This window comes from Pseudorasbora parva, chromosome 11 (assembly GCF_024679245.1).
Source record: "Pseudorasbora parva isolate DD20220531a chromosome 11, ASM2467924v1, whole genome shotgun sequence".
In the NCBI taxonomy this organism is placed as follows: domain Eukaryota; kingdom Metazoa; phylum Chordata; class Actinopteri; order Cypriniformes; family Gobionidae; genus Pseudorasbora; species Pseudorasbora parva.
This window is the reverse complement of record NC_090182.1, coordinates 45,608,611-45,623,441: the sequence shown is the minus strand read 5'-3', so window position 1 is coordinate 45,623,441 and position 14,831 is coordinate 45,608,611. Positions and strand designations below refer to the sequence as shown.

At 38.6% G+C, this 14,831-nt stretch overlaps 2 protein-coding genes across 4 annotated transcripts in view; one reads left to right on the top strand and one right to left on the bottom strand.

The window, feature by feature from the left end:
- Positions 1-14,831, top strand: part of pigg (phosphatidylinositol glycan anchor biosynthesis class G (EMM blood group)) — a 211,448-nt gene that overhangs the window by 32,299 nt on the left and 164,318 nt on the right. For all 3 annotated transcript variants that reach the window (XM_067458106.1, XM_067458108.1, XM_067458107.1), the window contains exon 4: positions 3,727-3,915. In XM_067458106.1, coding sequence (XP_067314207.1) covers positions 3,727-3,915 — 189 coding nt within the window. The remainder of the gene's footprint in view (positions 1-3,726; positions 3,916-14,831) is intronic.
- The window catches only part of gnpda2 (glucosamine-6-phosphate deaminase 2), a 469,370-nt gene that overhangs the window by 381,468 nt on the left and 73,071 nt on the right, over positions 1-14,831 (bottom strand). The window lies entirely within an intron of this gene.

Below are 14,831 nucleotides of genomic sequence, written 5' to 3'. Positions count from 1 at the left end.
TTTTTCCTTCCCACAGACTTCCCACTGAGGTGCCTTGATACAGCACTCTGGGAACAGCCTATTCGTTCAGAAATTTCTTTCTGTGTTTTTTTTTTTTTTTTGAGAAGGGCCTGTACATGAAATGCCTAACATTGATCTAGTAGATGTAGCGCTAGTCTACTACCATAATTTTTAAATGAGCCTCAGCCTACCATTGAGTAGTTATTTTAGTGACTGTTGCTGTTTGACTTACAATATGTTAGGCTATCGTAGATGAACTATTTCCCTGTTATCTAACTAAAAAAACGCTATGATCATTTTCTGTTGCTCGTTTGGGATCGGATCAGACGTGAGCTTCTGACGGTCAAAAGGATAGCGTGCTGTAGACTAGCGCTACTCTGCTAACGTAAGCCATTCACTCAAACTAAACTTGCGGTGATGATGAAGCCAGTGTGGTACACGCATCAATCATCCATCAGCCGACAACTATGTTCTGCTGTTCCTATTTCTTCCATTGACATTCGATCAGTAGCCTACATGACACTAGAAGTTCAGTCTCTTCCTACTTTTACTTCAGGGAGTGACTGGGCAATAAGTTCGATCTTTAAAAGATATCTAAAGTTTACTAATATTAGACTCGAATTTCCCCAGCTGAAGATATTTATGCTCTGCTATGATTTTGTAGATGGACCGTTTTGAGAATACTTCTCTGTAGCGCCACTTTTGACGACGTCCACTCGCTTTAGCCTCCTCACCCACAGGTTTTGCTGCATATATTTACTTTTTTCTGAAGGAAATCGATACAATCCTACAGCTTTTGCTGTATATCTGACGGCACAACCCCAAAATCCAACACGTTTTCATCATAGTTTCAACTTTAATCAACAGCCATGTTCTTAAAGGGGGGGTGAAATGCTGTTTCATGCATACTGAGCTTTTTACACTGTTAAAGACTTGGATTCCCATCCTAAACATAGACAAAGTTTCAAAAACTAATGTTGGACGTTTGATGGAGTATTTCTGTGTCAAAAATACTCCTTCCGGTTTCTCACAAGTTTCGGCGAGTTTTTTTCGAGTATGGGTCAGCTTGACGTTAATAAGAGCGGAAGGTCCTTGTATGGGCCGTACGGGCTCTTCTCCCGGTAGGGTGCGCGCGCGCGTGACTAGAGCACGCTGTAAACAGTCTCTCAGCTGCAGATCCAGTCGTCCGTGAACGGCGCCGCGCTCCACTTTATTCCTATGGGTGACGTCGAGCGACTTCAACGCTTCAGCACAGTATTCCGGGAAGGCAGCGCTGCATTTGAACCGATTTGAACGCAGAAATGACGGGAAGCTTGACAACATCGCTTCAGTTGCGTCTCAAAATGGATTTACACGCCACTGCTGTCACAGGACTTTACCAAATCATACCAAAGAAGTGTGTTTCTGACGGAGCGGTCCCAGCGATAAAGCTTCGACGGTGAGTTAACTTAAACTGCTTCAAATGTCTCTGCTATTGGCTACCGTCGCATGAGTAAACATCAGTAAACGACACGATCGCGTGCTTTGTCATTCAAATGCGCTAACGGTTACTCCATTGTTGTTCTGTATAACGTTACAGTATGCTTGCTACTTCTAAGGTCTAGTCGCATACAATAGTCCATAAACCGAATCATGTCCTCATACTCTGCGAGTAAACACACAGAAATGTGGAGAGGCCATTAAATACAGTAACTTAACTACCACAGAGACGGACGTCCTGCTGTTGCTGTTTCTCCTGTTCAATTTATTTCTCCCTCAGATTTGATTGTGGATCATTATCTGTATTAGCTGAGATAGATGGGTTTCTCCACGCTTGAGGACGTCACCGCTTTGCGCGCTTGTCATTCTTTAGCTCCGCCCACACGATACGCCTCCAGGCGCTCGGTTTTTTCCGGAAAGACTCGGTACAGCCTATATTTCTTTTATAAATATGATAAAACTAAAGACTTTTCGGAGATATGAAGGATGCAATACTACTCTATAGGTACTCAAGATTGACATGAGATTGACTGAAACTGAGTGTTTCACCCCACCTTTAACTATGTAACTGTTTACAGTAGCCGGCTGATCTCTTCAATTGCTCAGTCTCGCCGCTCGCGTTCTGCCACCCAGAAGTATCCTGGTGCCGATTGTTTACAGACATTCAGAAATGCCGTATAATAGGGTTAAAGTCATATTTTGTTTACTTAGTATAATAAGCTCAACAGCTTTATATGGGTGTGAGATATATCGTTTATGATAATATTGTGATTGCTGACATGGAGTATGTACTTCACTAGAAAGGGCACTGCACACATGCACTAAGTAATATAGTGTACACGATATTGCCTGTTTTTGCTCTATTTCTCCAATGAAAATAGTTTGAAACAAAGCCACAGAACTATTTTGCGTTTTTGAGTAACACGGTGGTGTTTCATTACTGAATAAAAAAATCGTTTGAGTGACTCACTCAATGCTTCTTTCCTGAATGAATAAGCTGTTTGAATGAATCAGTTGAATCTCAATGGCTGAAGGAGAAATCGCCCCCTATACCCTCAAATAAGGCACTAGCCATTTGTAGTGCTGTCCGAAACCATAGTGGACGTTATTGAGTGCACTCCTTTAATCCCACATTGCACCGAATGTACAGCCGATGTACACACAACTGTCTGACTTCACACACTCGTTTTCATTCACTCCTTCAATTGAACTATATTAGTGGAGTAATTTAGGTAATTTAGGTAATTTAGATGTTTTTAATGAGTTAATGAGTAATCTGGTGGTTTTAATTCACGTTTATCTTTTAATTTGTTAAATCATTTCCAAATATCAATATTCAACATTTCAAACATTATTTTCAGGTTAATCTCATTAATGTCCCTCTGAGCTCATTAAACAGTGTGGAAATGATCTAAAATCCACTTCAGATGCAGCTTCTGTCTTTCCGCTGACCTGCAAATATCAATTTCACTTGGTAACAGACCGATTGTGATTTAATATGAATTCAATTCGATTAAATGTAAGGATTTGGCACAAAAGATGATGCATGCATTTAATGAGGTTAGAAAAAATGGCTTCATAAAGGTAAAAAATCAATTGAAACTTATTGGAAAAGATGATTTCTGCCACTGCTGTGAACTGACCATTAGAAGCTTAATGAGTCTCTGTCCATGGCAGTGCTAAACCTGCCAACAGAACACACTCAGATATCATTTTTTGTCAGTCTCACACACCTCTCATGGCTCCTTGAAGCTTATAATCTTAAAGGGTTAGTTCACCTAAAAATGAAATGTATGTCATTAGCTCCTCTCCCTAATGTCGCTCCACACCCGTAAGACCTCCGCTCATCTTCACACACAGTTTAAGATATTTTATATTTAGTCCGAGAGCGTATGCAAGTGTATGCACACTATACTGTCCATGTCCAGAAAGGGAATAAAAACATCATCACAGTAGTCCATATGAGACATCAGTGGGTTAATTAGAGTCTCTTGAAGCATCGGAAATACATTTGGGTCCAAAAATAACAAAAACTACGACTTTATTTAGCATTGGCTTCTCTTCCGGGTTTGTTTATTATTCTTTTTATTTTTGGACCAAAATATATTTTCGACGCTTCAAGAGATTCTTATTACCCCACAATGTCACACATGGACTACTTTGATGATGTTTTTATTTCATTTTTGGGTGAACTAACACTTTAAGTCTGTTTTCTCACAGACTGTATTTGTCCATTTCCTTTCTCAGGTGGACAATAACGTGACCCGCCATCTTGACGGCACTCTGAAGCGGGACGACTGGGATATTCTGATCCTGCATTACCTGGGTCTGGATCACATCGGGCACATCAGCGGCCCACACAGCTCTCTGATAGGACCCAAACTCATGGAGATGGACGACGTCATCAAGAAGATTCACACCTCGCTCATATCAAAGGTGCACATTTTTTAAAATATTTTTTTCTTCCTTCTTTTTGATTCTTCAGCATCTCGAACCCTTGAAATTTACCTTCCTGTCGATCAGATGTCAAGTTCTTCTCCTCCACGGTTTCATCACGCTGCAAAAAATGCTCTTCTTATTTTTTTCTTGTTTCCAGTCAAAATATCTAAATATTCTTAAAGGGGTGGCTTTGTGTTTTTTTTCTAGGCTTGGTCGTGTTTATGGGCCGCAGTATAACATGTCTTAATACTTCTTTTCTTTTTTTAAATGCCATATTTTTCTTATATTCTCCCTTTATTCCACACCGCTGTCTCCACTGAACGGCTCGTCTGCTTCCTGCTTCTGTGAAGCCCATCCCTTCGAAAAACGCAATGGTCTTAGATTGGTCAGATGGCCAAATGTAGTTTCCTGTATTTTTATTGGCTGAAGTGCCAAGCACAGGTAGGCCACGCCCCTTAAGTCACATCTGCGGAGACTAGCGAGGGTTTATGATGTCACCAACCCAGGAAGAAGCTCGTTGTAGTCCAAACCGGCCGCTTTTGTAGGCAATAAACTGCCGTAACTTTAAAAGACAATATCTCCGTTTGCATTGAACTTTTAGCGCTGTAACTTTGCAGATACTGTTTATGCTCAAGCAGCGACATTACACACTAACTAAAGTTAAACAAGTCAAATCACATGCAACCGCCCCTTTAAATCAAGATGCATTTACTAGACAAGCAAAATGATCTGCCAATGGGGTGAGAAAAATAATCTTATTTCTGTTTGGGACGGAAAGAAGAAACAAGATTTCAATCAGAAACAAGATTATTTTTCTCACCCCATTGGCAGATCATGTTGCCTGTTTTAAGCAAAAACTCACTTCATTTTAATTAGATTTTTAAGAAAACAATGAAAAATATCTTGTCATTTTACTTGTCTAGTAAATGCATCTTGATTTAAGAATTTTAGATATTAAGACTAGAAACAAGACAAAATTTCTAAGTAAGAAGAGCATTTTTTGCAGTGCAGCAGGCAATCTTGAGGCGTTTTCTCTCTTTATTGCCGTTTGCTCGTTCATTATCTTTATATCGCTTATTCTGAGGAATATTGATTTAAGCCTTGACACTATTACACGATTGATTCCTCAGGTCATGTGACTTTTCCTTGATTTCCATCTGACGGACGATACAATAGGTGAAAAAAATCCCATAGAGACATGACATTAAAATGGGCAACTATTATGTTTTATTGAGTATTGCATTATTATGTTTGCTTGACAAAGCCACAGTATGTCCTCTTAGAGATTTCAAATTCTGTGACTCGGTTCGCAGTATCATTTCTAACTGAATGAACTAAATGTACGATCGAAACTAGGCAAAGTTTCATAGAGGGGGTCAAAACTTCGACAATAAGACTTGTAGACTATTTAAGCCGTTTATCACCAGCAAACCTTGACTATTCTAGGAAAACATGCAAGCAATGTGCTAAATCATGTTAGCGAAACGTTATCAAAACATGCTAATCATACTATCAACATGTTAAAACATGCTAATAATGTGTTTAATCGTTATCAAAATGTTAATTCATGTTTGCAAAATGTTGCAATTCATCTCTTCTCTGATGACGAGGGCGGGGCCACCTGTCACTCACATGAGATCCACCAATAGCAGACCACAGCCATCCAATCAATTCCCCACAGACTAAATCAAGCCCCGCCCCACATTTGTTCTTGTTTGAGAGGCGTTTCACTCAGATATACGGCATAGACGTTTCATGCTGACTTTAAGGGTGGAGTCATTTTACGTGAGCCTAGTAACCACATAGTAAAACCCTAGCAAACTGTACAGAACAGCCTAGATTTATTCTGTAGGTGCAGTAAACCTGTTTTTTTCAGTCTGTCAGACTGAGGCTCATTTTTATCTCTCGTTTTCTTCCAGAAAAGTACTGCTTTCTTTTTTAAGGACTAAGCAGTTCTGCTACATTTTGACCCAGATATAAACGTCCCAGAGCTTTCTCAGCCCAGCGTTTGGCTGCTTTCCTATTACAGTCAACTGAAAGATTCCTGTAATTTAACACAACGCTGAAATAAAGTATAAGTATTAGATTCAAAATAATGAATTGAAACATTTAAAACTATAAATACAAAACTACAACTGAAATAAAAAAATAATTCAACCTAAATAGTAATATAAGAAAATGATAAACAAAAGCACATAAAATTACTAAAAATTAAACCAAAAAGAAACATCTAAAAAAAAATCCATCCATCCATCCATCCATCCATCCATCCATCCATCCATCCATCCATCCATCCATCCATCCATCCATCCATCCATCCATCCATCCATCGCTTTATCATTCTATCCATCCATCGCTTTATCATTCTATCCATCTATTGGTCTATCCATCTATCGCTCTATCGTTCTATCCATCTATCGCTCTATCGTTCTATCCATCTATCGCTCTATTGTTCTATCCATCTATCGCTCTATTGTTCTATCCATCTATCGCTCTATCATCTATCTATCTCTCTATCCATCTATCGCTCTATCATCTATCTATCTCTCTATCCATCTATCGCTCTATCATCTATCTATCTCTCTATCCATCTATCGCTCTGTTCTATCCATCTATTGGTCTATCCATCTATCGCTCTATCGTTCTATCCATTTATCTCTTTATCCATCTATCGCTCTATTGTTCTATCCATCTATCGCTCTATCATCTATCTATCTCTCTATCCATCTATCGCTCTATTGTTCTATCCATTTATCGCTCTATCATCTATCTATCTCTTTATCCATCTATCGCTCTATCCATCTATCGCTCTGTCGTTCTATCCATCTATCTCTCTATCCATCTATCGCTCTATCGTTCTATCCATCTATCACTCTATCATCTATCTATCTCTCTATCCATCTATCGCTCTATTGTTCTATCCATTTATCTCTTTATCCATCTATCGCTCTATTGTTCTATCCATCTATCGCTCTATCATCTATCTATCTCTCTATCAATCTATGGCTCTATCGTTCTATCCATCTATCGCTCTATCATCTATCTATCTCTTTATCCATCTATCGCTCTATCCATCTATCGCTCTATTGTTCTATCCATCTATCGCTCTATCATCTATCTATCTCTCTATCCATCTATCACTCTATCGTTCTATCCATCTATCACTCTATCATCTATCTATCTCTCTATCCATCTATCGCTCTATCCATCTATCGCTCTATTGTTCTATCATCTATCGCTCTGTCATCTATCTATCTCTCTATCCATCTATCACTCTATCGTTCTATCCATCTATCACTCTATCATCTATCTATCTCTCTATCCATCTATCGCTCTATCCATCTATCACTCTATCGTTCTATCCATCTATCACTCTATCATCTATCTATCTCTTTATCCATCTATCGCTCTATCCATCTATCGCTCTATTGTTCTATCCATCTATCGCTCTATCATCTATCTATCTCTCTATCCATCTATCACTCTATCGTTCTATCCATCTATCACTCTATCATCTATCTATCTCTCTATCCATCTATCGCTCTATCCATCTATCGCTCTATCGTTCTATCCATCTATCTCTCTATCCATCTATCGCTCTATCGTTCTATCCATCTATCGCTCTATCATCTATTTATCTCTCTATCCATCTATCGCTCTATCGTTCTATCCATCTATCTCTCTATCCATCTATCGCTCTATCGTTCTATCCATCTATCACTCTATCATCTATCTATCTCTCTATCCATCTATCGCTCTATCCATCTATCGCTCTATTGTTCTATCCATCTATCTCTATCCATCTATCACTCTATTGTTCTATCCATCTATCGCTCTATCATCTATCTATCTCTCTATCCATCTATCGCTCTATCGTTCTATCCATCTATCTCTCTATCCATCTATCGCTCTATCGTTCTATCCATCTATCACTCTATCATCTATCTATCTCTCTATCCATCTATCGCTCTATCCATCTATCGCTCTATTGTTCTATCCATCTATCTCTATGCATCTATCGCTCTATTGTTCTATCCATCTATCGCTCTATCATCTATCTATCTCTCTATCCATCTATCGCTCTATCGTTCTATCCATCTATCGCTCTATCATCTATCTATCTCTCTATCTCTCTATCCATCTATCGCTCTATCGTTCTATCCATCTATCGCTCTATCATCTATCTATCTCTCTATCCACCTATCTCTCTATCCATCTATCGCTCTATTGTTCTATCCATCTATCCATCTATCTCTCTATCCATCTATCGCTCTATTGTTCTATCCATCTATCGCTCTATCATCTATCTATCTCCCTATCCATCTATCGCTCTATCATCTATCTATCTCTCTATGCATCTATCGCTCTATCATCTATCTATCTCCCTATCCATCTATCGCTCTATCATCTATCTATCTCTCTATGCATCTATCGCTCTATCATCTATCTATCTTTCTATCCATCTATCTCTCTATCCATCTATCGCTCTATCCATCTATCGCTCTATTGTTCTATCCATCTATTGCTCTATCATCTATCTATCTCTCTATCCATCTATCGCTCTATCATCTATCTATCTCTCTATCCATCTATCGCTCTATCGTTCTATCCATCTATTGGTTTATCCATCTATCGCTCTATCATCTATCTATCTCTCTATCCATCTATCGCTCTATCATGTATCTATCTCTCTATGCATCTATCGCTCTATCATCTATCTATCTCTCTATCCATCTATCTCTCTATCCATCTATCGCTCTATCCATCTATCGCTCTATTGTTCTATCCATCTATTGCTCTATCATCTATCTATCTCTCTATCCATCTATCGCTCTATCATCTATCTATCTCTCTTTCCATCTATCGCTCTATCATCTATCTATCTCTCTATCCATCTATCATTCTATCCATCTATCCATCTATAAAAGCTAAGTAAAAATATTAATAAAAACTATAATAGTTCAGGTTTCAAACCTCCACAGAAATCTCTCTAAGTTTGCGCTCTATTTTTTTAAAAACTAAATAAACATTTTTGTTGGTTATTTTTTAAGAGATTAACAGTTGAGGTTAATCTCAGTGATATTGTATTGTAGAAATAGGCCAAACTGTGGGCCGTTCACATTATAAGATCTCATAGTTGCCATGGAAACGCTCATATGAGAACTTAAAAACTTTCCAGACACATCCGTCACTCTCATTTCCGTCATAAAAGTTCAATAATTAGGCCCGAGGCATCATTATGGCACAGATGAATATAACAGTGCACATTCTTAGAGGAAGACGTCTCTTCTGCTCGCTTCCTTCAGGACGTTTGCTTTCTGTCAGCGACTCTGAGCTGGGTAATTACCTAATTGTGTAATTATGCACATTGTGCTATTTCGCTGTGTGACATTCACCTGGAGTTGCAGAATTACTGTTAGCCTAGTTTGGCATAAGTTTCTATTGGTCTCAAAGGTGTTTTTACGCACTGGCTGCAGTTTTCCTGCTTGAATGTTGATTATTTCCTCATATTCTCCATTGCTGCAGCTCGTCTCCTCCCAGTCTGTCAGTAACGCTCTGTTTAGTTCAGGGGTCTCAAACTCAATTTACCCGGGGGTCGCTGGAGGTAGACTCTGGATCAGGCTGGGCCGCATTAAGTTTTCCAAAAAAAAAAAGAAGAAAAAAAAGAGCACAACTAATCCAATCTTCTCAATCTTTATTATTAACAGTTCTTCAACATGAATGGCTCATAGGCTTCTCTTGCCCAGTTGGATCTGGTTATCCTTCGTCCTTCACACCTTTCTATTACCAACAGGTGTGTGATGGTAATTGTGTACTAATAAATATAGCCAATAGAAATTAAATCATTATGTAATACTGAAATAATAAATGTTTTTATTTTTATTTAAAATAATAGACTAATTCACAGCAAGGCCATAACCAGGTCAAACAGATCAGTGAACGAAATTATAGGTCTAATTCTAGTTGGGAAATAATCGATATATAATAAAGTATAAAAAACTAATAATCAAATAATCTGTGTGTGCGTGCGTGCGTGTGTGTGTGTGTGCGTGTGTGCGTGCGTGTGTGCGTGCGTGTGTGCGTGCGTGTGTGCGTGCGTGTGCATGCGTACGTGCATGTGTGAGTGTGTGTGCGCGTGCGTGCGTGTGCATGCGCGTTTGCATGTGTGCACGTGCGTGTGTGAAGGCTGCGCGAGCCAAAAGAAAATGTAATTCCCGACTACTTTGATTTGATTGGCCATTTGAGCGCCGTTAAACCACATTCATTTCGACTGTCTGATCAGCCTCTGTTCATGTCAATTACGCGGTGTCAATCAATTATACTGCATGAGAGAGGGCCGAGCTAACTCTCTCACACACACAAAGTGAGGCATAAAGCCCGGTACACGCAACGACTCCGCCAAAAATGGTTTTCAGAGCAACGCGTGGGCCGCACTAACACTAAACTTTGATGTCAAGTAGGGCGCCACAAAATATCATCCTGCGGGCCGCGAGTTTGAGACCTCTGGTTTAGTTCCTGTCTCTATGAAGCCCCGCCTTCTGAAAAGCACACTGTGCTCTGATTGGTCAGCTGGAGCAGTGTGTTGTGATTGGTCAAGTGTTTGGGAAATGCCCCACCCTTACCATAACCGGCAGTTTCATCACACTAGTAACTAACTCAACAGGCCCCACCCCTTTATTCTGCGTATGAATTATTAAATGAGGAATATTGTGACGTGTTTGTTCCCTGAAGAAAACTCAAGACTACAATGAGTTCAGAAACACTGACACTGATATAGAGAAGAACTCCAGCTGGAGGAACGCCTTCATGATCACACAGATGAAATGCACACACCTTTTTTCCTGTCACGAGGCCTAAACACTGCTGTACATTGGTGACATCTGTATAACCAGCTGTGTCCTACTTTACCCCCCCCCCCCACACACACACACACACATTATAATATGTGCATGCGAGATGTGTTTCCTCTGCAGGTGAGAGAGTTTAACTCCCCACAGGACCAGAGGAACCCTGCCGTGGCACATCCAGCACTCATTAATCATCAGAGATCTTACACCGGTTATTCAGAGCACCGCCTTAAGGAACAATGAGTTTCAGAACATTATAAAACGGTGTGTCAGGAACATCTACGGCACAATTACTTTCATGAAAATCACATTTACCCTGATCTATGGTGGGGAAATATCTCAACGTACTATGAAAACATAAAAAGAGCATTTATAGGAAGTAATAGGGACTATTTTTGACTTTTCTCCACAAGTGTTAAACGTCGTTCTGTGTGACTCAGGGCGAGAGCAGTAGCACTGCGGAGTTCTGAGCTGGCTGCATTAATAAGAGCAGTTACTGATAATATTACATGCTTGCTTATTATAAATGTGAAAGGTAAAGCACGTGTAAATATTATACTCTTATTAAATGTCCCATTGTGGCGTTATAGTCTCATTCTGAACTAGGCATGTGCCGATATCAATTTTTCATGTTGCGATTAATTGATGAAGTTTTATCACGATATACGATATTATCACGATATTGAAATAAATTGCAAAAAAAAGTGTTGCCATAGCATAACAGCTTTAAGAACTATTTTTGTAAGAACAAAAATAACTGAATATTTAAATACAATAATGCACCAAAAATATATCAATGAGAAATCAATGTTATGTGGTCTCTTGATTTTTTTCAGAGCTGTAAAAGTACAATTTTCAAACAGATTAAAGTGCAAAAGAATTAGGCTATAAAGAACAACAGGTAGGCTTACAAATTACAATAAGGTCTCATTATTTAATGCATTAACTAAGATTGAGCAATAGCTACATTTGGTACAGAAAGTATAATGTTTTTGTTAATGTTAGTTAAGAAATACTGATCATTGTTAGTTTTATCTTAGGTCCATTAAAAAAGTTATTTTGATTTTGATTTTAATGTTATTAAAAAGTAACTAAGAAATTAACATAGAATGATTAATTCTTTATAAGTATTTTTCATTGTCAGTTTGGTAATAATGAATTAACATGTTAACTAATGAAGTCGTATCTCAAAGTTATACTGTATACAATATTTGAAAATAAATAGCCTATTAAGTCTTTAAGTATTAAGTATTTGGTGTTGTGATGAACAACATTGAGATTACAAAAACGAATGGCTGTTTTAAAAACTACACGCGTTTTTTGTTTGTTTGCTGGTTTCCGGGGTAACCGGCTGCCTTCTGCAGTTCATCAGCGCCCTCTGCTGTCACTGAGCGGCACTTCAGCAGCGCGTCTCCTTCACCGGTTCAGTCATGTGCAAACGCACGTTGGGCTTGTTTATATCTGAGCGCGTGTCCCTTTGACAGAATACAGCGGTGTTGAGCATTTATACGGTTGATGGGCAAAGTATTCTTGAGTGCATTATAAAAAAATTATAAATTGTTAATAAATTATTATTTACGATATTTTAAAGTGCCCACGATAACAATCTCGTGCATATTCATTATCGTGATAAATCGCATTATCGAAAATCGGCACATGTCTACTCTGAACTGACCGACAGCTTCAGTGATTATATAAGGAGCTGTCTACTTGCTTTCTGTCATCACAGTTTGAGTTTTTCAAGAGACTTTGACTTTTCCTACTTTTCCAGATATTAGAGTAGAAATGGCCAGTAAGTGCTCCTCTGCCGCCATCTACTGGTTATAGCTGTCAATGTCTTTCTTTAAATAAAAGTTTGTTTGCCACGAAGCATAAGTTTTCCTTAATCTTTTAACTTTTAATCCATCCATCCATCCATCCATCCATCCAATCAATCAATCAATCAATCAATCAATCAATCAATCAATCAATCAATCAATCAATCAATCAATCAATCAATCAATCAATCAATCAATCAATCAATCAATCAATCCATCAATCCATCCATCCATCCATCCATCCATCCATCCATCCATCCATCCATCCATCCATCCATCCATCCATCCATCCATCCATCATTCTATCGTCATCCATCCATCCATCCATCCATCCATCCATCCATCCATCCATCCATCCATCCATCCATCCATCCATCCAACCATCCAATCATTCTATCATCCATCCATCCATCCATCCATCTATCCATCCATCCATCCATCCATCCATCCAATCAATCATTCTATCATCCATCAATCCATCCGTCCATCCATCCATCCGTCCATCCGTCAATCCATCCATCCATCCATCCATCCATCCATCCATCCATCCATCCATCCATCCATCCATCCATCCATCCATCCATCCATCATCGTCCGTCCATCCATCCATCCATCCATCCATCCATCCATCCATCCATCCATCCATCCATCCATCCATCCATCCATCCATCCATCCATCCATCCAATCAATCAATCATTCCATCCATCCATCCATCCATCCATCCATCCATCCATCCATCCATCCATCCATCCATCCATCCATCCATCCATCTATCATCCCTCCATCTATCAATCTATCATCCATCCATTCGTCCATCAATCTTCTGTCCAATCGTCCGTCTGTTAGTCTTAAGGTTGTGTTATCAATGGCTAGTTTAAGTCAAATGGTCAAGAAGAGGAAAATAGTCATGGAATTGTGAGAAAAGTGGTAATGAAATGAATAATAAAAACCATAAGCAGTGACGATGTCTATAGAGGCTCAGCTAGTGTTACTGATTTATGAGCCGTGTCCATCTCTGGTGGCCGAGGTTTCCTCTTAATGATCTGTGAGTTGCTGTACACCTGTGGATGGTCAGAGCTGTTTGTCATGCGTTCAGACTGCATCACACTGGCTGTAATTGGCTGTACTGGGCTGGCATGTACATTTTCAGGGTTTGGAGGAAACGTTCTGAGGGGCTTTTGAATATTGTCTTGCTCATCTTGGAAGCTCAACTACAGCATGAAATGATGTCTGGGAATATAGTTTCCTGCTATCAGGTTCTCTTGCCTTAAAACATGAGTTTCTGGACCCTGGTTGAATAGGAAATTGATTCCTGCCTGATATCCGTGAGAATCGTGCTCATTGTGGCATTATATGCATGTAAGAGAGGGGAGAGGTAGAGAGAGTGAGAGGAAATGATCGTGTGAGATGAATTTGCTGTCAGATTTTGAGGGATTCCCTGGAGGGCCGTATGTCGAGTCGGATGTTTTGTTCTGCTGACGGCACAGTTGTAATCATTGATATGATAGAGCGCATATCAGTGTCTCATACTGGATTTGGGATCATATGCCAACCAGTTCAAACCTCCAAACTACACACACATAGTATTGTTTGCAGTTTAATGCAAGGCTTATCAATAACAGATAGATGCCATTGAAGCCATTTTGGGCCATTTGACCATTGCTGTTTGTCACTAAATTGTGTGATTGTTGATTATGATTTTGTTTTTATACCTTTTATATTTGGGCTTCTGTGAACCTTTCTTGTTCAATATTGTTCACCAAGGTGAAGTCATTTACTGTAGTTGGACATAATTTTCTTGCAAAAATAATTAGTTATACTATTGTAATTTATTAATATTTGTAACTGTGTAACATTAACAAATGTATTGCTCACTGTTAGTTAATGTTAACTAATAGGACCTTATTGTAAAGTGTTACCATATTACCAGTAATTATTGCATTTGTTTAGTTTAGTTATTTTTTAAATGTATTATTATTATTTATATTTATTTTTTTGTTTTTTTGGACCTAGTGAAAATATGGTCAGGGTCAAATCTGTAGTACAATTTAAAAAAAAAAACTTACATTTAATCAATAATAATAATAATAATTATAATAATAGTAGTAGTAAATAGTAATAATAATAATACAATAATAATAATAATAATAATAATAGTCTTAATGGTCAGTAATGTAACCAACTTAAGTTTCACAAACCTAAAGCATTGTTTTTATTTTAGCTTTATTAATAGTTTTATTAATATGT